At 46.6% G+C, this 27,794-nt stretch overlaps 1 protein-coding gene across 2 annotated transcripts in view; it reads left to right on the top strand.

Moving 5' to 3' along the window:
• The window catches only part of FCHO1 (FCH and mu domain containing endocytic adaptor 1), a 160,958-nt gene that overhangs the window by 102,292 nt on the left and 30,872 nt on the right, over positions 1-27,794 (top strand). For both annotated transcript variants that reach the window (XM_078671088.1, XM_078671089.1), the window contains exons 14-19: positions 526-589; positions 17,121-17,302; positions 17,439-17,463; positions 24,084-24,146; positions 24,450-24,501; positions 24,885-24,970. In XM_078671088.1, the coding sequence (XP_078527214.1) occupies positions 526-589; positions 17,121-17,302; positions 17,439-17,463; positions 24,084-24,146; positions 24,450-24,501; positions 24,885-24,970 (472 nt within the window). The remainder of the gene's footprint in view (positions 1-525; positions 590-17,120; positions 17,303-17,438; positions 17,464-24,083; positions 24,147-24,449; positions 24,502-24,884; positions 24,971-27,794) is intronic.

Below are 27,794 nucleotides of genomic sequence, written 5' to 3' on the forward strand. Positions count from 1 at the left end.
AGGACAGAAGAAAAACTTAAATCACAGAGTGAGAGGCCAATAGATGAAGAAGGCTGGCTGCAAGCCCATATAAGTATCGAGTATATATAATTTTAGCAAAATCTAAAAGCTTTGGCAAATGCAAAGTACATCAGGAAACAGCTCTTTCACTCTAACAAGTTGTGGCTTTTCAGTTTTATAACTTGTTCACAGTTTAGAAATGTGTAGCCACCATTAGGCAGGGTTTACCCTTCTGCGCCGTTTTGCAAGCACTTTAGAAGATTTCCAACTCTACGTACATCTTTGACATTAGGGTGAGAAATGTTAGAGGCATGTGTGAATGCAGAAAGGTAGAGCTTTCCCAGTGTAAGGGTAGGGCCAATGTGGTAGTTGGATAAGCCTCAGGCAGCCTCCAGTGAGTTTCTTCTATGCAGAAAGTGACAAATTGTGTGAAACGTCACAGATGGTGTGGGTGTTGGTGGTTCGGCCTGCATCTTACCTTGGACCCTCGACAACCGCTTAGACTTTGTCCCTTGTTTCTTGTAGAACTGCCCTGATGTGGAAGTTGACGATGAAGGCTTCACCGTGCGACCCGACATTAACCGGAATGATATCCTTAACTGTGTGTATTGGCAGCTGCGTCCAAGTACGTCTCGTCTGTCCTTGTTGTGCTCTGTCTCTCGTGTGCCATCAACCTGCCAGCCTTCTGTGCCATCCAGAATTATCTCCCTTCCACTCCACACTTCTATTTTGTTCCCCCAACAATTGCGTGCAAATATAAAAAAATATATAAAATTTTATTTTTGAAGGCACTGCAGTTGCAATTCCCATTAGCTGCCGGGTGCTATGCTACAACAAGTGTCTTACCACTTGAAAGTTTTGAAAAATTGTTTCCAATCTAATTAGGATCTTAGATCAATCGGTAATAAAACAAGAACGGCGCCCGTGCCATTCTTTTGGCGTGCGCATGCCTGGCGACCCAGACACAAACCTCATAATGAATGCAGAACTTGGGTCATTGCACTTTTCATTTTATTGGCTGATGCTGCTCAGCATAGGTAAAAAAACATTTTTCTTTGTACAGAATCACAAAAAGCATTGCAAATTCAATAGGTCCCAAAGATGATACCTATTGGTTTTGGCAATGCTTGCTCCTTTTTTGTTTAGCAATGTATGAGAGTTCACGTTTTCTTATTCTCTTGTTTGCTGCACACCCCCACTCAAATACCCATGCTCCCTTCTTGCTTTCCCTTCTCCCGCCCCTCCCTTGCATTTCCGTTGGTCCTCCACCCTCAGGTGGCTGTTTCACTGAGGACCAGTTTGTCGGAGGTTGCCCAGTGGCTGGGTCTCAACTGCCTGAAAGTTAATCTCGGTGTGAGGTTGGACCAGGAGTTGTCCTTGAAGCAACATAGCAATCAAGTGGTGGGCTCCTGTTTCCATGTCATCGGAATGTTAAGGAAAGTGTTTCCCTTGCTCCCTGATTCTACCAGGAGGACGCTAGTGCAGGCCTTGGTGTTGAGTCGTTTAGACTACTGTAATGGGCTGCTTCTATCAGCTAATGAGGGAGTAATTGCCAGATTGCAGGTGGTCCAAAATACTGCGGCCCGCCTTGTTCTAAACCAGCCCCCTCGCACCCCCTCCAAACCCCTCTTGAACACCCTGCATTGGCTTCCGGTCAAGCAGAGGGTGAAGTACAAGACTTGTTGCATAATACACAAGTGTCTTCACAAGAAAAGCCCTGGGTATTTGTTTAATAAATTTCTCCCCTATAAACCTTTGCGATCCTTAAGATCCAGTGAACAAGCTCTGCTGCAGGTCCCGAGAGCAAAAAAGACTAGACAGGGTGGTAGAGCCCTCTCAATTGCGGGTCCAACGTTGTGGAACAGCCTCCCAGTTTCCTTAAGACTCTGTAAGGAATATCTTCCGTTTAGGAAACAATTAAAAATCTTTTTATTTCAAAACTATTAGATAGGACATGTACTCACTGTCTATGTGCAGGAAGGATGCCAAAGGCACGGAGATACTCCTTTGGGAGGTGATCCTAGCGCGTTACAAACCCACAAAAAAATAAATAAAAAAAGAAATGTAGGTAAGACGTAGGTCCTTAGCATGGGCAAGCAGTCTGCAATCTAGTCCCCTGCCTGGTGGCCAGATTCGCTTTGACCCCTTCCCTCGCCAAAGGCTAGGGTTAAAAATCTAGGCATTTGGTCTGATGAAATCTAAAGTTTGACAGTCAGGTCACGGACTTGGTGGGCAAATGTTTATGGGATGCTAAAATCACTCAAGGATGTCATTCCTGCTTGAATTGGCCAGAAAAACAGTAGGCCAGGCACTGGTTATTTCCAGACTTGACTGCTGTAATATTTTATATGTGGGAGTTTCTCAATCTCGCCTGATCAGACTTCAGCGTGTGCAGAGCTCCACAGCTCGGTTTCTGATGACCCTTCTGAGACGAGGCTTCTATGGGCGCTGCACTTTGTAAACTGCACTGGCTCCCTCTGAAGCAACATCTCTCTTTCAAAGCTCTGTGCTGTTGCTAAAAGGGCTTTTACTAATGCAGGTACCAGTTGTCTTCCAGGTCTGCTGGCTTATGTTACGGCGGTGAGTAGTTCTTTTAACTTTCTTCCACCCAGGCTGTGGAACTCCCTTCCCCGTCATTAAAGACAGAATCGGTGTACCTCAAAAACTTAAACCTGATTATTCAGATAGGCTGTTTTCTGACTCTTTTAGGCTGTTTGTGTTTCTGCTCTGACAGCTACACCTTTCAGCGCTGGGACTCTTTGGTGGTAGTAAGTATGCGCTATATAAATCTTATATATACACACAAGATGCAGAATAGGCAGGGCTCAGTTGTGCTCTCATGTAAGGGTAAGAAATGGCTGTAGGGCGTTGGCCGGTAGACCTTTGTATATTCTGTTACCCACTCTCAACAGATTAAGTGGAGGCTAAATGAAACCGTACGGACCCTGTAGTACTCGACAATCTGTTGCCCTGCATTGGACGTTACCACACTCAGAGTCGGGGTGACTGATTGCATGGGATGCTTCGAAAATAGTGGCTGCAGGTCAGCTTATTGCAGCGGCAGTTAGGCTTCAGCAATTAAGCGCAGCAACAGCCAACTCCCCGAGACATGAAATGTTGGCAGTGGAGGCAAACCAGAAGATGATGCAATCATGATCACTCTACTGCATGGTCTTACAAGACGGAAGTCCTCATCCTGGGATCCTCACCCTCCGCCTGGGACGACTCCTGGTGGCCCCCCGCCCTAGGCAGCGCACCCAAACCAACAGACCACGCACGCAACCTGGGCTTCATCCTGGACTCCTCCCTCTCCATGACCAGACAAGTCAACGCCGTCTCCTCGTCGTGCTTCAACATCCTACGCATGTTACGCAAGATCTTCCGGTGGATCCCCACCGAGACCAGGAAGACGGTCACCCAGGCCCTCGTCACCAGCCAACTGGATTACGGCAACGCCCTCTACGCCGGAACCACCGCCAAACTCCAGAAGAGACTCCAGCGGATCCAGAACGCCTCAGCACGACTCATCCTGGACATCCCCCGTCGCAACCACATCTCCGGACACCTGAGAGACCTGCACTGGCTCCCGGTCAACAAGAGAATCACCTTCCGTCTCCTCACCCACGCACACAAAGCCCTGCACAACCAAGGCCCAGGATACCTCAACAGCCGCCTCAACTTCTACGCTCCCAAACGCCAGCTTCGATCGACTGGCCACGCCCTCGCCGCCGTCCCCCGCATCCGAAGAGCCACCACAGGGGGAAGGTCCTTCTCCTACCTCGCCGCCAAGACTTGGAACTCCCTCCCGACCCACCTCCGCCTGACCCAGGACCACCTCGCCTTCAGGAAGCAGCTCAAGACCTGGCTGTTCGAGCAGTAGCGGACCCCCCCTCCCCTAGCGCCTTGAGACCCTCCGGGAGAGTAGTGCGCTATACAAATGCTTTGATTGATTGATTAGCACTGAGAAAGCAGCTTAGAACCCTAGAAATGGACAATGCTAATTGCCTAGAAAAGCCTCTGGACTAGTGCTTCCCAAACTTCTTACGCCCACGACTCAATTTTTAGAGCGACAAATGTTTGCGACCTACCTAGCTTCAACAGATATTAGGTGGGGGTGATTGTTAATGTAATTCTAGACATGTTTTCAAAATGCTGGGAATTACTAACATAACATGCCCGTTTCCATTTTTTGCGTTCCTCTGTAACCGCAATTGTTCGTAAATGTCACAACCTTGACCACGCCCTTCGATATGTCTTTGTCGGACTGTGGCCAAGATATTGATCTGCCCATAGAAGTGGCAGGTGGTGAACTGAACTGGAGCTGGAACACTGTTCAGAGTGGGTTGCTGGCTTGTGGCAATTGTTCACTAAAATCACAAGCCTTCTGAACAATCTTGGTGTTGATACCAGTGATTTTTAACACCTTCGTGAAAGAAGTTTGTGTTCAAATGAGGCCCAGCGGTGCACTTTGAACAAATAAATATACAGGCAATGAAGGTGCAAAAAGTCTCATTTCAACCTCAGTGGAGGGAAAAACATCAACGTGTTTCGGCAGCCAGCGCCTTGTTAACATTGACTGCCATTTTTAAAGTGACTTCAATACGCAGTAAAATAGTAGTGAAAAAAAGCACATAGAAGACAGACCAGCCTGGATTGTCAATCGTAAGCGCCATCTTGGCAAGTGAACAGTCATCATTGTGACACATACAGAATTAAATAAGATCGTCCTGCAGCTCCCTCAAGGTGCAGCGCTCGTGGTACTATGAAATAGTATAACATAAGGGGGCAGATGTATCAACCGTTTTGCGAGTCGCAAAGGCCGAAATTCTGCGAATTTCGGCCTTTGCGACTCGCAAATGGTTGTTTTGCATGTTTTTGAATGTATCATAAAATCGCAAATTAAGAAATCGCAAAGATTTGCGATTCCTTAATTTGCCATAGCATTTAATGAATCGCAAATTTTGCGATTCCTTAAATGCTATGTATGAAGCATTTTTGTTTTGAGAATTTTTGTTAAGGAATCGCAAATTACCACCAACTTGTAGTTGATGGTAATTTGCGAAGTCCTCAACAAATGCCCAATTTTGCATTTTTTAAGGTGGCATGTGACGCACACACACGCCCATGGGGCATGTATGTGCGCCATATGCACACACATGTACATTTCAGGGGTGCAGCAGGGTGTCTTTCAGACACCGCTGCACCCTTGAAATAATTCTCAAATTGCGATTAGCAAATTGCGAATTCGCAATTTGAGAATTAGTTCAAAATCATTCCTATGGGCCTCCTGGCCCATAGGAATGCATGGGAAATTATTCCTTATTTGCGAATTCGGAAAATCCGAATTCGCAAATAAGGAAGTGTAAGGAATTGCAAAAAAATAGTGATTTTTTTCATACATACCATTTTGCGATTTCTAAATAGCGATTCCTTAAAAATCGCTATTTAGGAATCGCCAAATTGAATCTTGATACATCTGCCCCAAGATCTCTGAATCCTACCCAGTCCCAGTGGGCTTGTCCCGGGAGGAATGTATGAACCAATTGCTGGTCTCTGAGCCAAACTATATAACCTCTACCTCACCTTAGCTACTGATATGGACGGTGCTATAAGCTAAGCCGCTCTCACCTTTATTACTATGTGCACATGTATCTGATATATACTTATTTATTTAGGCATCCGTTATAGCCACAACCTCTTCTACCTTATATCTGTGGTTGTTAGAATGGATATATGACTGTCAATGTGTAACCTACCTCGATGTAATTGTGATGTAATGTGCGGAGATGGTTTAAGCCATTCCTATGCAATAGAACTCAACGAGTCCTAGGTACTAAGCAATCTCAACCCCTTGTCCTCATGCAATCGGGGTCTCGCAAGGCCCACTTTATCTACTGATATGGACCAAGTTATGAACTAGGCCTCTCTCACCTTTTATTACTAACTGCACATATGTCTGTAAAAGGTCTATTTAGGCACCCCTTATAGCCACTGCGCCTTTTACCTTACATCTGTTTGTTTTTAGAATCTGATATTGGACTGTTAATTTGTAACCTACCTCGATGTTAAGCGCTCTGATACCCACGGGTCTTGTTCGCGCTATACAAAACTCTATAATAAATAAATAAATGATAAAGAAATAAACATATACATAACCTAAATCAAAACAATACCATACATTTGGTAACTTCTATACAGCTTCAAATCGTAATGCATGTGTAGTTCGTACTGCTAAATCATTGATGTCACTCTAATAATGCCCAATGGGCTTGTCAGATGTCAGCCCCACCCTGGCAGGTACACTACTTGCATATTAATACATAAAATAAGATGCAAGACCTCCTACATTCCAAGAATATATACAGTGCTCATGGTACTATAAAAGTGTGTATAATAATGTATAAACATAAGATCAAAGTTCAAAACCTATAAAGCCCCCGTGGGCCTGTCCCGGATAAGATGATAAACAAATGGGCATAGTCTTAAATCCAAACAATTCCATACATTCGGTAGGTTCTATTCAACTGTGAATTGCAGTGTACATACCTTTCACAATGATAAGTCATTTACTGTCACAAAAATAATACCCAAGTGGGCACGGAGGTCTTAAAGATTGTGCCATACATCCTTACTCAGTGACAATCACTCTGCCTAGCTTTTCTCAAAGGCTGAATTTCTGGAAAAACATATATGTCAAAATAACATTAAAATTGTGTATAGAATAGACAGTCAAAGAGATTGCAGCTTTGTCAAAAAACAGAATTAGAGGCTAACTTGCATCGCTTTATCAATATTGAGGCTAAACGGTTCTTTACAATCCATTTCTAAAATGTACCTTGGCTCAAGACTCCTGGGCTTCCTTTCTCTGTTAACACCTCTCATCTGTCTGGGCACACAATCAGCCACCCAGTACTTAAGTAGGCTTTGGTCAACCTGGTGTACTTTCTGGAAATGCCGGGCCACCGGATAATTAACGCCACCGGATAGTTAACATCCACATATTTGAATGCCCTCAAATGTTGGAGGATTCGTTTCTGGGCCGGCAGCAAAGTACTGCCAATAGAGGTCTCGGGACATGGAAGATTTTGACTGCGACAACGGGAAATGCATCCGGTGGTCATGGCTCAGCAATGGCGATAAATGACTGTGGCGGCAACTTGGACAAGCAGGAGTGTCGTAAGTGACGACAGTAACTTCCAACTGCGCGGGGGGCACTAAGACCTTGGAGGGGAGCTAGTGGGCGAGGCAGCTGTGGGCTCGGAAGGGTTTCTTGATGTCAAGTCAAAGCTATTATTTTTTGTACTTTTTTGTGGCCTGAACAATATCGCCCATCAAAATTTCACAAAAATGATTCAAAAATTCACACAACGAAGTGTGTTGGAGCGTCACCAACATGTAATACTGTGGTAGTGGACCAAGTATAATGCGTACCATGTGACAACAGTTCGTGTTTGAAGAAACCGTTCAAATCAGAGGGAGCCCACTGCATAGAAATATAGAAATAGATGTCAGATGCTGTACTGCCCACAGTATATAACCATATTGTAAGTCACCAAGGAGTGCCATAACCATATATAGGCAAGAGGCCAAAGGCAGAGTACTTTTTCATGGGAATGAAACTTCAAGGTGATGTGATATATTCTTATATTATATGAAGCAGTGGCATAACAAAGGTCCCTGCCGTTCCAGGGGGCCTCCTCAGTGCAGTACCCTGGCCTGAAAGCTCCTGAGTGAGTCCAGAGGGGCCCCCTCCATGTACAACAACACTTGAAAGCCAGAGTTTATTTAATGCATTGTTAATCTACATATACTACCTTCCTTTATGCATCTATATACCTTCCATGTAGTTATGGATCTATTGATTTAAAACTTTTCTTCTAATCCAGCATATCCAATTCTCTACCCTATTTCTCACCCTGTATTGCTCTCAATATAGCCTCTGCCTCAACTCTGACTCTTCTCTAACCTCTTTCTACTACTCTTTCCAATGCACTGCCCATATTTCTCACCCTATACCTCTATCTACATATCCCCTACCTCCACTCTTTCATCCCAAACCCCATACCACTGCTATGATCCCCAAAATAACCCTTTCTAGGCTCTTCCCTACCCTACCTCTCGTTGCGTCATCTCATACCTCTTTTATATCCTGATCCCCCAAAACAAGCCTTTCTAAACCCCTCCCTCTGACTCTTCCCCCTCCACCTCCCTTTTACTTGCTCCTAGCCTCCGTCTACTGCTATGAGCTCTAAAACATCCCTCCACTATCCTTTTCAATCCAAATAACAGACTAACATGTCCACCACTCAAATTAATTTGATATTTCACTATACCAATTCACCACTAATCCTTTATGGTTTCCAGAGTAGCATGCTACTCGCCGAAAAAGCACTTCAACACCTCATCAGGGGTAGCAAGCGCTATATAAATGCAAGCCTTTTTCCCTCTTCTATGCCTACGCTATCCTTCTCATTCCAAATAACTGAATAACATGTCAGCCACTCAAATTACTTTTGTTTTTCACTATAGTAATTCACCACTAATCCTTTATGGGTTCCGGAGTAGCGTGCTACTTGCTGAAAAAGCGCTTAGACGCCTCATCAGGGGTATTTCAATACAATACATTCATTTAGAATTGCTTAACAGCTGCCAAGCCCTTGAAGCCACTTTCACTCATCTCTATTGCGTCATTGCCTGTCCATCTGCAACAGCCTCCGCCGCAACATGAAAAGCACCTTAAAATGTATTTTGTATTAAATATTACTGATAGAAGAGGTGTCTGCCTTCTTAGATCAGTAAATAAATAACAAAAAGAAAATGTGGTGTCATTCTGTAGGCACATGGTGACACTTGCACGTGCCTATAGAATGATACGGCTAAGCCATTGTGCCTTTTTGTTTCTTCTGTTTTTGCCAGTGCTACACAGCGGAACAATGCACATCAGTGGCGGCTGGGAAATGTTGTGTATATCAGGTTGGGTATTTGTTTTATTTGCAGGTTTAAATAAAATGTAGCATGACCAGAGCATGTACATTTCAAGGCGTCAGCAACCAAGATAACTGGTGCTTCAGCCTGCCATGTAGGAATTCTTTAGAGGGAGCGACTTGAGCCCTGCTGCAGAACTGCAAGCAGCGATAGTAGTCTGCAGATGTGAGCGCTAGGAAACTGCAGACAGTGATGATACTCTACAGAGGTGAGCGGGAGGAAAGTGCAGCAAGTGATGGTACTCTACAGAGGTGAGCGGGAGGAAAGTGCAGCAAGTGATGGTACTCTACAGAGGTGAGCGGGAGGAAAGTGCAGCAAGTGATGGTACTCTACAGAGGTGAGCGGGAGGAAACTGCAGACAGAGATGGTACACTACAGAGGTGAGCGCTAGGAAACTGCAGACAGAGATGGGACTCTACAGAGGTGAGCGCTAGGAAACTGCAGACAGTGATTGTACTCGACAGAGGTGAGTGCTAGGAAACTGCAGGCAGTGATGGTACTCTACAGAGGTGAGCGCTAGGATACTGCAGACAGTGATGGGACTCTACAGAGGTGAGCGCTAGGAAACTGCAGACAGTGATGGTACTCTACAGAGGTGAGCGCTAGGAAACTGCAGACAGAGATGGTACTCTGCAGAGGTGAGCGCTAGGAAACTGCAGACAGAGATGGGACTCTCCAGAGGTGAGCGTCAGGACACTGCAGACAGAGATGTACTCTACAGAGGTGAGCGTCAGGACACTGCAGATAGAGATGGGACTCTACAGAGGTGAGCGCTAGGAAACTGCAGACAGAGATGGTACTCTACAGAGGTGAGCGCAAGGTATCTGCAGGCAGCAATGGTACTCGACAGAGGTGAGTGCTAGGAAACTGCAGACAGAGATGGGACTCTACAGTGGTGAGCGCTAGGAAACTGCAGACAGAGATGGTACTCTACAGAGGTGAGCGCAAGGTATCTGCAGGCAGCAATGGTACTCTACAGAGGTGAGTGCTAGGAAACTGCAGGCAGCGATGGGACTCTCCAGAGGTGAGCGCTAGGAAACTGCAGACAGAGATGGTACTCTACAGAGGTGAGCGCAAGGTATCTGCAGGCAGCAATGGTACTCTACAGAGGTGAGTGCTAGGAAACTGCAGGCAGCGATGGGACTCTCCAGAGGTGAGCGCTAGGAAACTGCAGACAGAGATGGGACTCTCCAGAGGTGAGCGTCAGGACACTGCAGACAGAGATGGTACTCTACAGAGGTGAGCGTCAGGACACTGCAGATAGAGATGGGACTCTACAGAGGTGAGCGCTAGGAAACTGCAGACAGAGATGGTACTCTACAGAGGTGAGCGCAAGGTATCTGCAGGCAGCAATGGTACTCGACAGAGGTGAGTGCTAGGAAACTGCAGACAGAGATGGGACTCTACAGAGGTGAGCGCTAGGAAACTGCAGACAGAGATGGTACTCTACAGAGGTGAGCGCAAGGTATCTGCAGGCAGCAATGGTACTCTACAGAGGTGAGTGCTAGGAAACTGCAGGCAGCGATGGGACTCTCCAGAGGTGAGCGCTAGGAAACTGCAGACAGAGATGGTACTCTACAGAGGTGAGCGCAAGGTATCTGCAGGCAGCAATGGTACTCTACAGAGGTGAGTGCTAGGGAACTGCAGGCAGCGATGGGACTCTCCAGAGGTGAGCGCCAGGACACTGCAGACATAGATGGGACTCTACAGAGGTGAGCGCTAGGACACTGCAGACAGAGATGGTACTCTACAGAGGTGAGTGCTAGGAAACTGCAGGCAGCGATGGGACTCTCCAGAGGTGAGCGCCAGGACACTGCAGACATAGATGGGACTCTACAGAGGTGAGCGCTAGGACACTGCAGGCAGCGATGGTACTCTATAGGGGTGAGCGGGAGGAAAGTGCAGCAAGCGATGGTACTCTACAGAGGTGAGCGGGAGGAAAGTGCTGCAAGTGAAGGTACTGTATAGAGGTGAGTGGGAGGAAAGTGCAGCAAGCGATGGTACTCTACAGAGGTGAGGGGAGGAAACTGTTGGCAGTGATATTAATCTACAGAGTTGAGCACATGGAAACTGCAGACAGTGATGGTACTCTGCAGAAGTTAGCTCTAGGAAACTGCAGACTGAGATGTTACTCTGCACAGTGAGCATTAGGAAGCTGCAGGCAGCGATGATACTCTGCAGAGGTGAGTGCTAGGAAACTACAGGCAGTGATGGTACTCTACAGAAGTTAGCTCTAGGAAACTGCAGACGGCGATGGTATTCTACAGAAGAGAGCACCAGGAAACGGCTGACAGTGAAGGTACTCTACAGAGAAGAGCACAAGGAAACTGCAGGCAGAGATTTTACCCTACAGAGTTGAAGGTATAGAAACTCCAGGCAACGGTGGTACTTTACAGAGGTGATGAGTTGGAAAGTGCAGGCAGCGACGGAACTCTACAGAGGTGAGTGTGAGGAAACTGCAGAGCGCGATGGTACTCTACAGAGGTGAGCGCTAGTAAACTGCAGGGATCTGTGGTATTCCACAGAGGTGAGTGCTAGGAAACTGCAGGCAGCGATGGTACTCTGCACAGTGAGCGTGAGGAAACTGCAGGCAGCGATGGTACTCTGCACAGTGAGCGTGAGGAAACTGCAGGCAGCGTTGGTATTCTACAGAGGTATGTACGAGAAAACTGAAGGTAGCAATGGTACTCTACAGAGGTGAGAGCGAGGATACTGCAGGCAGCATTGGTACTCTACAGAGGTGAGCGCTAGGAAATCGCAGGCAGCATTGGTACTCTGCACAGCGAGCTTGCATAAACTTCAGGCAATGTTGGTACTCTACAGAGGTGAGAGTGAGGATACTGCAGGCAGCATTGGTACTCTACAGAGGTGAGCGCTAGGAAATCGCAGGCAGCATTGGTACTCTGCACAGCGAGCTTGCACAAACTTTAGGCAATGTTGGTACTCTACAGAGGGGAGTGCTAGGGAACTGCAGGCAGCATTGGTACTCTACAGAGGTGAGTGCGAGGATACTGCAGGCAGCATTGGTACTCTACAGAGGGGAGGGCTAGGGAACTGAAGGTAGCATTGGTACTCTACAGAGGGGAGTGCTAGGGAACTGCAGGCAGCAACGGTACTCTGCCAAGGCGTGCACACGGAAACAGCACAGCAGCACGTTCAGACCAGAATATCTTTTACATGTGGGTTTAGTTCTTAGCACCATGTATCCAGCTGCTCCATGGCGCTCTCCAAGACTCTGGGTGTTTATGTCCCCTCTCGCACCTTGTGCCCTTCCTAGAAATCTTTCCTGAGAGTTCTGCGATTCCACAAGACTAAAGATGTCTGTGTGCCTTTTCCGTTTGGCTCCATCCTTCTAGAAGCAGACTTCCTATCTGCAGTTCTAGATGTCTAGAAGTCTTCTGGTGTTTCCACCACTTCCAGTGGAAGCTTGTGGCATGCGGTGTTCAATTTTTGACATATATACGTACAGCCAAGAGGCACTGTCATCCCTTGCACCTTCATCTGACAGGGTCTTTGAGCTCAAACATCCATGCTCCCTCTGTCAGTGACTCTGGAGCCTCTGATGACCCATTGCCCACCCATGTGCACTGGCATGGACGTTGGTCTACTTTGGTGCAGTGATCTGCATTAACTTCATCATCTGGGTTGAGTGCCGCTTTCAGAGAGGGTGGAGAGGGTTTTCTAGGCATCACTCCTAGAGTCTTACGGCCCCATCCACTGGACAGATGTGGGTACGTGCCGCCGGGTTGCAGGGACGGCGTACATAATGGATCACGACTCGTGTTGAGATTGTGGAACGTAGCATGGCTCCACATCAAGAATGTATGTGGGAAAACTGACACTACGATTTGAGAAAATACTAGGATCCTGCAACAACAATAATGAAGTTTCAGACTAAGTTTATATTTTAGATTGGTTGGACAAGGTTTCATCGCAAAAATTGTACATAGATACTGGAACTGAGACATATTTTTACACTATACAAAGCCTTGAGAAAGCCCGAAGGGGGCGAAACGCGCGCCGGCTGTGGACCATAAAGTGGAAAAAATAAAGGCTTGAAATTTCTACAGCGTCTGGTTTTGTGAAAATGACTGCCTGATCAAGGACATGGATTATTGATGAAACGCTAAAATAGCGAAGGGATCAAAGAGACTGTTTTGTAAGTGCACTGGTGTTTCTTTTCATAACGTGTCAGGGTTGGGTTGGGATCAAAACTAGGCCCAGGCACCCTATAAAAAAGTGTCTTACAGGCACATTTGCGGATTGCGATTTTTCACAAAAAAACTGCTTCAGTGTCATAAGTATTATGAAGGGGGGTCTCTAAAAGAGACATGTTTTCTTAACTTCATGGCAACTATTGCCAGGACTCTTTGTACAAAGAATAGTTCACACTGGTGACCCACACCTGATTGTAAGTGAGGCCACGTCTGCTAAGGCACCATCAGCTAGATTCATCAAAGACCCGTTTTGCGAGTCTTTAATAGCGATTCATAAGGAATCGCTATTAAGGACTTGCAAAACGGGATTCATGTAGGAATTGCAAAAAATATTGCGATTCCTACATCTTCCTAATTTACGATTAGCAAATTGCTAATCGCAAATAAGGAATAACTCCCCATTCATTCCTATGGGCCTAAAGGCCCATAGGAATGAATGGGGAGTTATTCCTTATTTGCGATTAGCAAATTGCTAATCGCAAATAAGGATGCGATTTCAAGGGTGCCAGGGGTGTCCAAAGGCCACCCTGTAGCACCCCTGAAATGGAAATGTAACCAGATGTTGCGCCCACACACGTCCAAAGGACATGTGTGTGTGTAACATACCACTCAGAAAAATGCACTAAAGTGCATTTTTCTGAGTTTTCGCTATTTACCACGAAGTCTGACTTCGTGGTAAATAGCGGCCAAGAATTGCGAATTCGCAATTTAAAATTGGTTAATGAATTGCATTTAAGGAATCTCAAATAGATTCCTTAAATGCAATTCCTCGCAAATATGCGATTTCGCAAATAGCGATTTTTGCATTTGGGATGATGAATCCCAAATGCAAAAATTGCGCTCGCAAAGGGCCAGATTCTGAGAATCTGGCCCTTTGCGAGCCCATTTTTCGTTGATGAATCTAGCTGCCTGTTCTTGCTCATTCTCCATACATTGATGGGCAGCCCAGCGAGAGACCGGGAATGATACCTCCGCCCCCTTGGTAAAAGGGAGGTAATAGAGGCCCATCTACCCCCAGAAAGGCTGCTCAAGCCCCCACTGGGAAGCTGGCCACATCTAAACAGCAAAAACACAGCCCAAATCGTCCACCATGCTGGCCAAAAAAGTATCCCACGCCTGCAGCTCCGATACCAGCCCATCGTCCATTGCCTGAGCGCCCTCATTGCCAATCCGACTCTGGTGCTTGCATCGAGAACGCTATTTATAATGTCCTCGATGTTGGTGAGGACAGTGCAGAATGTGTGCACCGGGCCTGCTGTTGACATTCGCCCTTTGCACAAAGTGTTGACATGCAACCGGTGGCGCCCGCGCAGTCCTGGCATTTCCTCTTTCTCTGCTGGCTTCCTGGCTGGCTGAGGGGAGGACTCCAACACGTGGCTTCTCGTGAGTGCTTCCTGAGCCCTTTTTAAAAACATGTTTTGATGGCAGGAAACCGCAGTTTGAGGTCTGGTGTCTGGGTGTCTCACTAGAAGAGCAGGGTTAGCCAGGAGCTCATGCTTTTGTTGATAAGTCTGATCATTTCCGCTGACCTCCCATGACCCCCCCCACCCCTATTCTGTATCAATGTCTGGCTTTGATGATTTCCTTCTGAGAGTGAGTTGAAGGTAGACTATGACTGTGGCAGAGTCTAATTTTACCCTCTGGTTCAAATCAAAGGTGACTGGTGTTTATAATGTTTGCCATCAAAAGTGTCTGTACAGCGGAAGAGCCCTTTCCAACCTTTCGATCACTCTTGAAGTGGCCCAGATTATGAACCAGCCAGTTTTGGAAGGTAGAGGATGCAAAACCTCTCCTTACTCCCCCCACCTAATCAAACCCCTATCACCAAAAGTACCCATCCTGGTTTGATACAGGAATCAGCAGTGTCTGATAGCCCCTGATAGTTGAGGATGTTGCAGGGTAGAGTGTAAATGCAGTGATGACCTCACCAACAATGCGCCGTCCTGTGGTGGGTTTGAGTTCCCTCCTCCCCTTAAAGGTGGAAATCTACTGTTCATCCTTTCGGTTGCTTCCACTTGACCAAGTGTGATCCAGTTTGTGCGGAGTTCCATTGTCATTCATTTACCTGGGTATGGCATCGCTGAAGCCGGGGAGTGTATGGGCACTGGGCACATCAGCAGCTCCTACGTACCTAGCAGTACGCCTTTGACTGTCGTCTTGGAGGCAACAGACAGACTGGCACTTTAGCGACTCCTGGAGGCCTGTGTAAGTATGGCACTAAGTGCTCTGCGGACTACACTGATGCAACAGCAACACCTGCAGGACTGTCGGGGTATGACATTGCCAAGGCCCCGGAGAGAGCAGACACAACAGGTGCCTCAATGGCACTTGGACTCCAGCCTCAGTTGAGCGCCTGGTGCAGCAGTGTCACCTCGTGACTCTATAGCACGACCGTAGTTTGCTACTACTTCAATGCACCTGGTGATCCACGAGAGTCCACATCTGTGAGCAGATGGACACATGTGCAGGAGAAACCCCTGTTGGCAGGCGTAAGTATGACACGACAGATGCTCATGTGCGTCAGCGACACCTGGAGGCCGGTCACGTTGTGGCGATGACTGAGGACCTTGGGTTTGCAGACTCCTGACAGAATGCAGTGATCCCTAGTGCCTCTTCTGTCAGTGTAGAGTAGGGTCCGGGCCTGTGCACTGACCCCGCCTACATAGGGGCCGGGCCTGTGCACTGACCCCGCCTACACCATGTCGCTGCAGCGCCCAGCTTGCTAATGGGACTTAGTGTAGAAAACAGAAGCCGCAATGGGTGCAATGGAAAGATCAGGGTAGAGTTATTGTCATTTCAGGAGTGTTCCTAAATATTCCTGAACCTTACCTTTTCGCCTGTTGTCCGGGTGCATGGAGGGCAGCACCAAGGAACTGACTGGAAACCTGAGCGGTCCCACTGCATCTACAAAGTGCACAGTAAAGTGTGTTTAAACCAAGCCACTGGAGCTTCTGTAGGTAACTTGTTAGCCTCCGAAGGGGTTCTTTATAGAAATCTGAAGATGGCAATGTATTATTTATAAGGCAATTTGGGGCTTTTACCGATTCGCTATTAAGGAATAGCAAAATTGAATGTAGTTAGGAATCGCTAAAATATTAGCGAATCCTTAATAACGAATCGCTAATAAGGAATACCTACCCATTCATTCCTATGGGCTTGGAGGCCCATAGGAATGAATGGGAAGATATTCTCAATTTGCGATGCGCTATTAGTGAAACTACAAATAGCGGGCGCTATTTCAAGGGTGCCAGGGTGTCAAAAGGACACCCTGTTGCACCCCTGAAATGTGCATGTGTGCACATGTGACGCACATACATGCCCTAAGGGCATGGATGTGTGCCACATGGCACTTTAAAGAAAGCAAAAAGGTGCTTTTTTAATGGAAATCGCTAATTACCACCAACTTGAAGTTGGTGCTAATTAGCGATTCCTTAAGGCTAAAGTGCACTTTCTTTTGTGCTGCTTACATTGCATTTAAGGAATTGCAATTCTTGATTCCATAAATGCAAGAGCAAAATAAGGAATTGCAATTTTGCGATTGCTTATTTTGCTAGTAGGTTTAAACTCACCTACATTGCTCGCAGCCAAATAGCGATTGCAAGTGCTGAAATTCTGTGAATTTCGGCGTTAGCGCTCGCTATTTGGCCACTTCATTTGGCCCCAAGTGTGGATTTGAAACTTTTGTAAAGTACTCCATTTGTAGCCACCAGGTGGCAGTAGCCTGCAAAGTATGTGAGTCTGTACCAGATAACAAGTTCCAGGTAAAAAACCTTTCCATATTGGTAACTTTTTAAAGGTATATGCTTGGCAGGTTGTAGCATTCTTGCCCCCTTGAGCTGTGTCCCCAGAAAGGCCCCCCCGTCCGTGGTTTCGCACCCTTCTTGCAGTAAAGTTGTTAGTTCCTTGACACCCGTGCACAGGAACAGGAGAACAACTTCTGCTCCTCCAGCGACTCCGATTTTGACGACAACGAGGGCCCTCGCCGCTTCCACATCCAGATCAAGCCTTTCCAACCACGGGACGAGAACTGCAACACGGAGGCCGCGGTGGAGGAGCTGCGGGCCACGGTGGGCGCACTCATCCTGCCACCCTCCACCGGGGTAGGTCGCGGGCACGGCATGCGTACGAGTCGCTGCTGGTTTGGCCTGGTAGTTGTACCTTGAGTAAACGGCTAAATATCACCTGCAAATTCTAAAGCTTGGTGTCTTTTTTTCTTCTCTCTCTTCCATGGAACAGGTGACCATGAAGAGGAACTCTTCAAGTAAGTACATGCAGAGGACGTATCATCGGAGAGCGGCAGGGACTGGGGCAGTGGAGGTTCAGCAGACGCTACCATCGAGAACTCTAGCATGGGGGTTCAGCAGACCCTACCATCGAGAACTCTAGCAGGGGGGTTGTCACATAATGTCAGTGGAGAGCGGGAGGGACAGGGGCAGTGGAGGGTCAGCAGACGCTACCATCGAGAATTCTAGCAGGGGGGTTGTCACATAATGTCTGGAGAGCGGCAGGGTCTGGGGCAGTGGAGGGTCAGCAGACCCTACCATTGAGAACTCTAGCAGGGGGGTTGTCACGTAATGTTAGTGGAGAGGGGGATGGACTGGGGCAGTGGAGAGTCAGCAGACGCTACCATCGAGAACTCTAGCAGGGGGGTTGTTGCATAATTTCATTGGAGAGGGGGATGGACTGGGGCAGTGGAGGGTCAGCAGACGCTACCATCGAGAACTCTAGCAGGGGGGTTGTCACGTAATGTTAGTGGAGAGGGGGATGGACTGGGGCAGTGGAGAGTCAGCAGACGCTACCATCGAGAACTCTAGCAGGGGGTTTGTCACATAATGTCAGTGGAGAGCGGGAGGGACTGGGGCAGTGGAGGTTCAGCAGACCGTACCATCGAGAACTCTAGCATGGGGGTTGTCACATAATGTCAGTGGAGAGGGGGATGGACTGGGGCAGTGGAGGGTCAGCAGACCCTACCATTGAGAACTCTAGCAGGGGGGTTGTCACATAATGTCAGGAGAGCGGCAGGGACTTGGGCAGTGGAGGGTCAGCAGACCCTACCATCGAGAACTCTAGCATGGGGGTTGTCACATAATGTCAGTGGAGAGGGGGATGGACTGGGGCAGTGGAGGGTCAGCAGACCCTACCATTGAGAACTCTAGCAGGGGGGTTGTCACATAATGTCAGGAGAGCGGCAGGGACTTGGGCAGTGGAGGGTCAGCAGACCCTACCATCGAGAACTCTAACATGGGGGTGTCTGGCAGATCTGCTAGCGAGTAGCTGTCGGGACAGGGTGCATTGTAACTGAAGTTTGGGGAGTTAGTCAGTGACCCAAGATTACACCAGGCATTCTTTAGCCACCAGGATCATGACAAAAACAATACTGGCTTCTGTGCCTGAGTGGGCCTCTTCACCTGGAGGCACAGATGAGACACCATAGCGGGGGATGAATGAATGTCAGAGTTCTTTTATCCTCTGCCGCTTCGTTACGTTTTGCTTTTTACCTCCCCTGGTTCCTCTCTCTTTCTTCTCACCCCCCCCCCCCCCTCCTCCCGGTTCTCTGATACTTGTTTCCTATATTTTTTCTCCCTGTTGTGCCTTCCCTCCTCAGCACTTCATGTTGCCTATTGATCCATTTCTTCGCCTTTTTCGTGTAGAACTTGCAAACTGAATTTCGATTAGTTTCTTGTGACTTTGTCATCTCGTTTGAGAGGAGTTCTGTATCAGCAGATGGGGTTGCCCCTCTCTCCGGTATTGTAGAGTTTGAATGCTTGTGAACGGCCTCGTCAAGTGCTAATACATTCGCAGGAAGATCTAGTGAATTGATTTTTGTTTATTTCACAAGTTATTCCAGTCCCTTCGTCTGTGCTCTTTTAAAAGACATTGTAATTCAACATCTTTTATTATTACGTTTAGCTACTCTAACCCGAGTAGCCCAGTTTTTGATTTTTTTAATTGGTTGTCCTGGGTTTTATAGTTAAAAACTTAATACTGAGTTCGTTTTTCACCCAAGTGTCACTTTTACACATGCTGTTTTTCAAGGTTAATTGGAATTAACTTAATACAACCAACTCCTCAAAATTTCGATTTTTGGCTATGATTAACTGATTAGGTCTTTGGACACCAAGGCAGGGCTGTAAATTTGATCTGTCTCACCCATCAAAGCTAAAAAAAAAAAATTAGATTCTGCTCAACAGCTCCAATCCATCAAAATAAAAAGGCTTCATATGAGGCTTCCATATGACCAAGGACATGCGCATAAAACACATTAAATTTGCTCGCTGGCATCCGTATCTACTAAAAAGAATAATGATGCGTCTACCAATATGGCTGCTAAACTGTGGTCATATAAAGTACAGACTTTCAGATGAGTCCTTCTGCAGGTTTCCCAAATCCACTCTTGCTCCTCTCTGTGCAGCCCTCCGGTGTGGGCAGACTCGCCGTAGCATGAAAGTTATAGGGACACATTATCGCAATCTTTAAGAATTTGCTTTCTATACAGGCTCGAATCAACGTCAAACTGGCTTGCGTGACCATCAAGGCTGTACAGTGGAATCTCCCTTCACCAGCCTGTACGCTCTGCACGGCTTGTGGTGTACCAGGGCCTCAGAAGTTACTGACTTCTAGTTGAAAACTCCCAAGTTCAGATCCTGACAGACTTCAGTTCAGTCATATTGATCCGCTGCTTCCAGTTTTCGGAACTCTGTGGTCGTGCATTCATACGTTATCTGCTGTGGACCATCTGCAAACCTTCAAACTTTCCTCCTCAACGCGGAGTCTTTGTTGCTCCCTCTCATTGACTCGTCGCTGATCGTTGTTTTTGCTCCCTTCCTGAATTGAAACCTTGTACTGTGCAAAGTGTCCATCGAGCTGCTGTCCACGTGTGATCCGGTTACCTGTAGCCTCCGGTCCTAACTAGTTGGGTGTGCAGGACCATATGCACCAATAGTTAGGTTTGTGACAGTGCAGCAGCCTGGATGTCGGTCTGTCCTTGCTTTCGTTGAGGTCCACCCACCTCTGGGGCAGCTTTAGTCTTTGGGGCAAGCCGTTATCAGTTCATCAAGAAGGAGAGGTGTGTCTTGCGCCTCAGACTGAAGCTTTGTATATTGGTATCGAAGACTGATGCTAATTTCAGAAATCAAATATACGTTTTGATTGTCCTTAGCTGGAGCTGCGTGTTGAAAGAGGTAGTGTGACATGCCTTCCTCACCAGCTCGATGATTGATGGGTTTATTCTTCTGACCCTCTCTTGTGGGCTCCTGGTTCACGGACCATGTGTCTTCGCGCTTCCTTACTTCACTCTGCTGCATCCTGGCTGCAGTCTCACGGGTTCTTCACACAAAACCTGTGGCAAACTACAGAAGGATTCCAAACGCTTTGCCAACTTGACCTCGGGGTTCGCTCTTTTGATTGCACTGCGACCTCGGATAAACCTACTATTCACGATTTCCTTTATATCTTCACCCACTCCGTAAGCCGCAGGTTTGCTGACACTATAATGAGATGTACTTCACCTTCTATTACATAACCTTTAGATTCCAAACTATCCATGTTTTACTGGGTAGACCCTCCCTCTGCTTATGAGCTGCGCATCTCAGAAAAGACCTCTTAAGGTCCTAAGAAAATTCTGTGAAAGTTGATCTCTGAGGCACTCAAGCATCCTCAACTCCCCCACCCCCCTTCCTCTCCATTAAGGTTTTGCCACAGGTGCTGCCTGTCATTGCAGTTATTCAATTTTCTGAAGTTCCAAACAGGCTCCCATCGACTGCACTCAACAACAGGCTTGTGTTCATGTTGTTTTTCTAAATATGCAGGGCTACTACCGGTGTAAAACATATATTTGCAACATATAGGAATACGCGTTTGTACAGTCGGTTATGTTTTATTTTCTGGAATCTAGCTTGTTTACACCGTTTCAAACACAATCAGGGCTTTCCTTACAAACTTATGTACGTTTTCATCCTCTGTAACCGAAAGAAATTTCACCTTTGGTTGAAATCCCTGTGTGTTCCTCTCTGAACCACTTCCAACCAATTCTCACTCCATATTCAGAACTTGTATTAGAAAATTACATTTTCTACCATCTGGCGAATTTTGGCAAGGCTCATTAATAAAAAGGTCAATTCCTTGAGGGGGGATACATAAATTTGGTATCTAAAACTTTTTTCGGTCATTGCTGACGATTTTCTATTTTTTCTTAACTTTCCACTTCCTTCAGCTCAACCACGTGACACTTATGTGATGCGGGTGATTGTCGACACTGTGTAATGCGAGTGAGACTTGGCACAGAATAGGTTCTCTAGTATGATCTGTGAATTAGGGCACCCTTTTAGTAAGTGCATCTCCGCTCTAAATAGTTTTAATTGTTTTGTCCATGGCCGGTGACACTCAAATGCATCTCGGTTGGAGTTCTATTGCGATACTGGTTTTTCTAAGTTAATAATAGGTTATTTACTCCAAGAAGGTTTTTCTGATTTCTGACTCCTTCCTCAGCATATGCCTGCAAGGATGCATCATCCAGCAGATTAGCATACCCGCCCACTGTTGGCGTGCCACCATTTTTTAGCTGCGTCTTTTTCCCAAACTCCCCCAGATCCGACAGCTGCTCTTCTGGCAGTCCACCATTTTAATGCAGATGGGGCGTCCTCGAGCGGGACTCGCTGTTACATGCATTCTGCGCTGGAGTAAACTTGCTCTTTTGGTCAGTGATTTACGTGCATTACTATAGCCTTATAGCCCGCCGTAGAGGGCTATACCGGCTATTAAAGGCCCTCTCCAGCGTTAAAGGCCCCGAGCCGAAGGCGAGGGCCTTTAACAAGGGAGAGGGACTTTAATAGCGGTATAGCCCATCTACGAAGGGCTATAAGGCTATTAGAACATTCTGTCACTAGAGGACAGAATGTTCTAACAAAAAAAACAAAGCCTTTTGGAAGCGTGAGGGGATTGGAATCCCCTCAGATTCCCTGAAGCCTTTGTTCCCAGCCAGAGCTGTGAACAAAGAAACATTGGAATATTGGAGCTCCCGGCTTATACCAGCCATTATAAGCCCAGAGCACTCCATTGTTTTCAATGGAGCTCCCAACATTCCAATGTTCTAATCTAACTTATTCTCTGTGGTTGGTAATTGCCCCTTTCCAACTTTGCAAAGTAGGTTTTACAAGGTGTGGAATGCACAAGATGTCTGCTTCTAGGTCCAAGTGCCTTCTAGGTCAGTTGATGTGATTGGCTCCCCGGCTGGAAGACTTGTACTTTTTAGCCTGAAGTAAGCTTCACCAGGCGTTGTCCTAGGAGTTGAGCGAGGACCTCAATAGTGCACTCGTTTGTGATAGACTATTCTGCTGTTCTTGTGAAGACTTCATACAGTCCAATAAAAGTAAGCCTGTTATTGAATCCCTTGCCTTTTGCTCTAAATAGTCCAGTAAGACGCTGATCAGCGTCTCCCTAGAATGTCACAGACTAGCTTTTCATGTCTTGGTAGTGAATTTTGGAGTTTAAAATAACGATCCTTCAAATTTAATTCTAAACTGTAAGCCAAACAATTTCCCACGCTTATTTTTGAACGATTAATTAAGCTCCTGTGTACTTTGTTTTTCACAGACTATAAACCTCTGAAACATCTCCGTTTGGTCTTCTCTGAAAATCTTAAGCGGGGATTTTTTTTTTCTTTTTTTTTATTTCAAAGTGTGATAGCACAATTGTGTCAGTTCCTTGTTCATGTTTTCCAAATGCTATAGAAGTTTATTCTAGGTTTTAGCCAATTAGTTTGCAAATTTGAGATCTTTTATTTGAAAGTTTTTTCAATATTGCATGCGGCTCTCTGGCAAACTCGATCAGTCTTGTACAAAGATGGCTGCTTGTAAGGCAGTCTCTAATGATCAGTTTGTATTGGAAGTCCGTAACAGTTGCCTCATTATGAATATGATAATAGTATATGAAGTGACATGCGTAATAGTGACCTCTTCCGCGCCCTCCACCTCACGTATGGGGATAGAGTGGTTGTGCATTGGTGCACCAAAGTGGTGACAAAACGATGGGGGCCGATTGAGAACCTGAGGACAAAAACTCACACGGTGGGTGTTCACCTCTCACTGAAACTCATGTAAGTCGGCCTCTAGTTTGAGATCTGCTGGAGGAGTGATCCAAAATGTGCCTTGGGGTTGAGATCTCGGAGAGAACGTTATCCATCCTTATGACCGGATAGCCAGTCAGGATATGTTCAGTGTGGTCAACAGTGTGTTTCTTGACCCAAAACTGATCTCGCTTGAATTCTCTGTTCATCTGTTCAGTTTTAAGTCTTCGCCTCATGGCGCTTTGAAATGCTATAAGTGACGTTTCTTGCTAACGTCCGTGATTAGGCTTTCGGTTACTCGTTATCTTTACCATATCTCTTAATTCCCCACCAGTGGGGATGGTCGTCATACGAATCTGAGATCACACCTCTTGTACCTATGTGACTTGATAAGGTCCTTCGTCTTCCTTTATCAACCCGATCCTATGCAGCGCAACACGGGAACATTCGGAATTGATCAGGGTTTAAACTCATATAAATTCTGAATAAAACTAGAAACCATTGTCTTGTCCTGTGGACCTCTAATTGGGTAACTCTCAGTATCATGTTACTTTTTTCATGATATCTGTAGCCAGGCATACACCATGAGGGATAATATAGCAGGGAGTGTACCAAGATGGCGTACGAGAGGCCCCCTCCTACCTCCAAATTATGAGAATTCTATTTTGGAAAAAAAGGAGAAAGTCTTTTTCAATGGGCCTTTTCCCCTCCTGTTGAGGGATGATCTGATATTTCATAAAAGGACGTTAAGCTTGTTTATTGAGGCAATGTTGCACCAAAGTTACCTCATTCTTTTATTTATTCTTTTTTTTTACCAGGGCATGCCGCTGTTGTGAACCCCGCTTCTGTCGACGCTGACTCGGAGGCCATGCCTGGGACAGGTAGGTGGTGTCCAGGCTGCATCTGCCGGGTGTGTCCAAAATGTACAGGAAATCAACCTATGCATAAATAAAAAATGTGGGATGTTTGTTCCGGAGGGTTTCTGTGCCCAGCTTTTTGTCAGTGCTCTCTCCTGTCATGGTCCTGTATACTCACTGTTTCTAGATAGTGACAGACTGTTTCCAGAACCTTCTGCCAGTCTCACTTAGGACTTTTTGATTAGCCTTACAGCGGAATATTTTATGGTATGACTAAAAAAATCACTCATTAAAGTGCTGTCGATTTCACGCTTTTCTTCCCTTCAGGTGAAGAGTCTCGGAAGCTCCCCACCCCCTCGCTGACATCACGCACGAGCAGGTAACACCCAGAGACCTCCCCTTCCTGCCACGCAGTCCCACCTAGCAGCGCTGGCTTCACTCTCGTAACCCACGAAGCCTTGGATAGAGCGCCTCTCAGCAGGCACTCAGGCCGGCAGCCATGTTGTCTCTTTCACAGCGTGCTATGTTGTGCTTGGCTGTTGTGAGATTCTTAGAGTTACTATGCTTACCGTGGGCAGTGGGGAGGGTGTCTGCTGTGATTGCAAGGGACTAATAAGTGCACTCGCCCCCCCCCCCCCCCCCCAGACCGTAGCGATGACCCCGCTCTGTTTACCCTGGAATAGTGTCTTTGCATGTACCAAAAGATGAGGCATTGCTTCCTCTGTCTTGGAATGTACCACCCTGATCTGCTTTCTCCCCCAGCTCTTCCATGAGATCTTCGGTGGACCCCCCTGAACCCCTCTTTGGACCGCCCCTAGAATCGGCGTATGAACAGGAAGATCTCACAGGTGAGAAGGGGTGGTGGGGTACCAAGGGTGGTTGGTGGACAGGTGTGCATGGCAGAGGCAAATGTGAGGTGGTGCGGTCTGTGGTTTGCATAGGAGGAGAGTGTGCGGACAGCAGTGGATGGAAGGCGATCATGCGTAGTAGTAGGTGGGGTGTCGGGGTGTGGCGGGGGTTAGTCAATGGGGTTGTGGGGAGCGCTTTGTCACGTTGACTTGTTTTCATGGGTCCTCGGGTGGAAAGGAGTTCAGTGTCGTGTTGTGGGTGGATAGGGTTCAGTCAGCTTACTGTTTTTGCATAGTAGACCAGGACACGTTAACTAGCCACCTCATCAGTTATGTGTGTGAATGTTTTGTGTCGTGCACACTGAATGGGATGGACTTCAGGCCCTTCCAAGTTGGACATATAAGGCAGCTCATTTAAAGAGCAGTGCTTGTCACAGACTCACACAATTAGGTCATGTAGATATACAAGCCCTCCTTGGATGACATCACATATATGTCTGAGAAGCCCCTCTGCGCGGTCGCCATCTTGGATGATTCGTGTTGCAACCCTCTTCTGTGGCTCCTTTCTTTGACTCCTCCTTTTTTAAGGAGCAAATATTTTTCATGTTTGAGGAGGTTGGAGGGTTGCAAATGAATCCAGTAAACTCTTCAAGCTCCGCAGCTACTCACACAGGCACGTAATCTTTCAGATACTGAATTTTTACTTTTGTGGATTCACATACTGTGCATTGACTTTGTACGGCTTTATCCTGTCGGGAAGTTGTTACGAAGAGTTTGTATTTGCAAACAGATGTTTTAGCACTTGCTGTCCCACCCGAGCTTCTTTGTTCCATAATGCCGATATTATCGATGAAGGCGAGTATGGCTCCCTTATTTCTTGTGGAGTGGGCTCGAGGTCTCAACAAAACTCCTGCTGTCGCATGGCATCTTTGGATTGTCTGGACTATCCATCTTGCTATGGTCTCCATTGCTTACTGGTGAGCCTTTTGAGGCCTATGTGAAAGAAATAAAAAAACTGTTTCCCTACCAAATAGTTTTTGTTTCCCGAATTTAATACATGATTGTCCTTCTGACATCCAGCGAATGGAGACCTCTTTCTACTTAAGATTTCGATTGCTGTAAAAAAAATCTTGTAGCTGTGAGGAGTAGTCTTTATAATAGTCTAGTGAGGGTGGGTGCTCCCCGCGAGGGTTGGTGCTCCCCGCGAGGGTGGGTGCTGCCATCTTCCTCATATAAGAGCAGTAGGATATCACATACCTGTAGTTAGGCAGGTTTGTGACAGAGTACCCATCTCTCTAACTCGGAATCAGATTTGTTTGTGGGGTGTCTGCCATACCATGCGTCATTATGACGCATGGTGACATCGACTGTAAGCCCACACTGCCCCACTATGTTACCACAATCTTAACTTTCTGCCCTTTAGCAGGAGTGGACAGAATGGGGAGTGTCATTTACGGAATCTACATGCCGAGTAACACCAGTTTTAAGAAAGAAGTATTGCGCTGTTGGAAAGCTATTCACATTACAAGAATTGCAAAATAACCTGCCCTGTGAATTTATAGGTCTGGCTTTTGAGATTAATTGAAATGCCTTGCCTGGCTGTTGCACTTCCAAACATTTTTACATAATGTGAAAACATTACATAGAGGGCTTACACTTGTAATAAAAAATAATAACAATTGCTCAGATCGCCAGCTGCTGTTTGTTTTTAATTGTGTAATCCTTACTTTGTGTTTAGCTGTGCAGATCCCATCAGTAGAAGCACTGATCTCAATAACTATCAGAGCAGGGAGATATGCATTGTTCTTTCTAAACTCCTTCTGGAAAAACTATGTACCCAAAATATTGTAACTCTTGATATGTTTTCCTGACTTAACCTTTTGTCTTTTTTTTAAGTAGACTTTCTTGTGCCTTCAAATGTCATTGATCGTGTTCAGAGTCAGTAAGTGTGCACACATCCGGAGTACCAGCCAAGCCATATGTCTTTGGGTTAAGAATCTTATTGCTGCTGGAAGACAGGGTAGAGCAGACTACAGGGGATCAGAACTGTGGAATGTTGGCCAGAAGTGTCGGGCGAGTTATCAAGTGCTGGTTAAGGGCCTCACCCATGTCCTAGGATGTTTCTTTAATTGTAGAAACCTATGCCAATGAGAAGGAAGAGCAGGAGTGAGTTGGAATCAACTTTTAGACACTTAGCAGGTGGCACCAATCCCACTTAACTTCAGGGGACCATGTGGGAATAGTAGATCCTTTGTTGTCACCGAATCCATCGTTTGTGGGTCTGGTGACCGCATTCTGATTGGGGGTGGCAAGTTCCGTGGAGTTACATAAAAACTCAGTGGGATTCCACAGAGTTCCGCCAACGGGCAGAAAATATGTAGCTAATACTGCAATTTAGTAGCGTGAGCAGTGCTGAAAAATCAGCACATGCGACACCGTGCGTTGTGCAAGAGCGCGCGGCCAATCAAGTGGATTTAGCTGCTGCTCGAGTACAAAATGCACTTGAGTGGCAGAAGATCTCGCGAGTCAGCCCTCTGTTGGTGACCGCACTTGTTAGAAAATTGCTCTTGGGTGCACCAAATCTCGCTCGCCAGCTCACATTTTCTGAAGCCTCTCGGGAGAAAACTTTCGCCACATTCCCACTGGTGGAATTTGGCCAGAACTCTGCATTAAAGAGTAACACGGAGTGACCAAAATTCCGCCACTTCCGCCGACGGAATGAAGCATTCCGCCCACCCCCAATTGTTAGTCACATTATCAGAGCAGATGTGCACTGCTCGAACCGCGGACACAGCAAAATTCCTAGACGGCTTGAAACTTTCTT

Source organism: Lissotriton helveticus, chromosome 12 (assembly GCF_964261635.1).
Source record: "Lissotriton helveticus chromosome 12, aLisHel1.1, whole genome shotgun sequence".
NCBI lineage: Eukaryota > Metazoa > Chordata > Amphibia > Caudata > Salamandridae > Lissotriton > Lissotriton helveticus.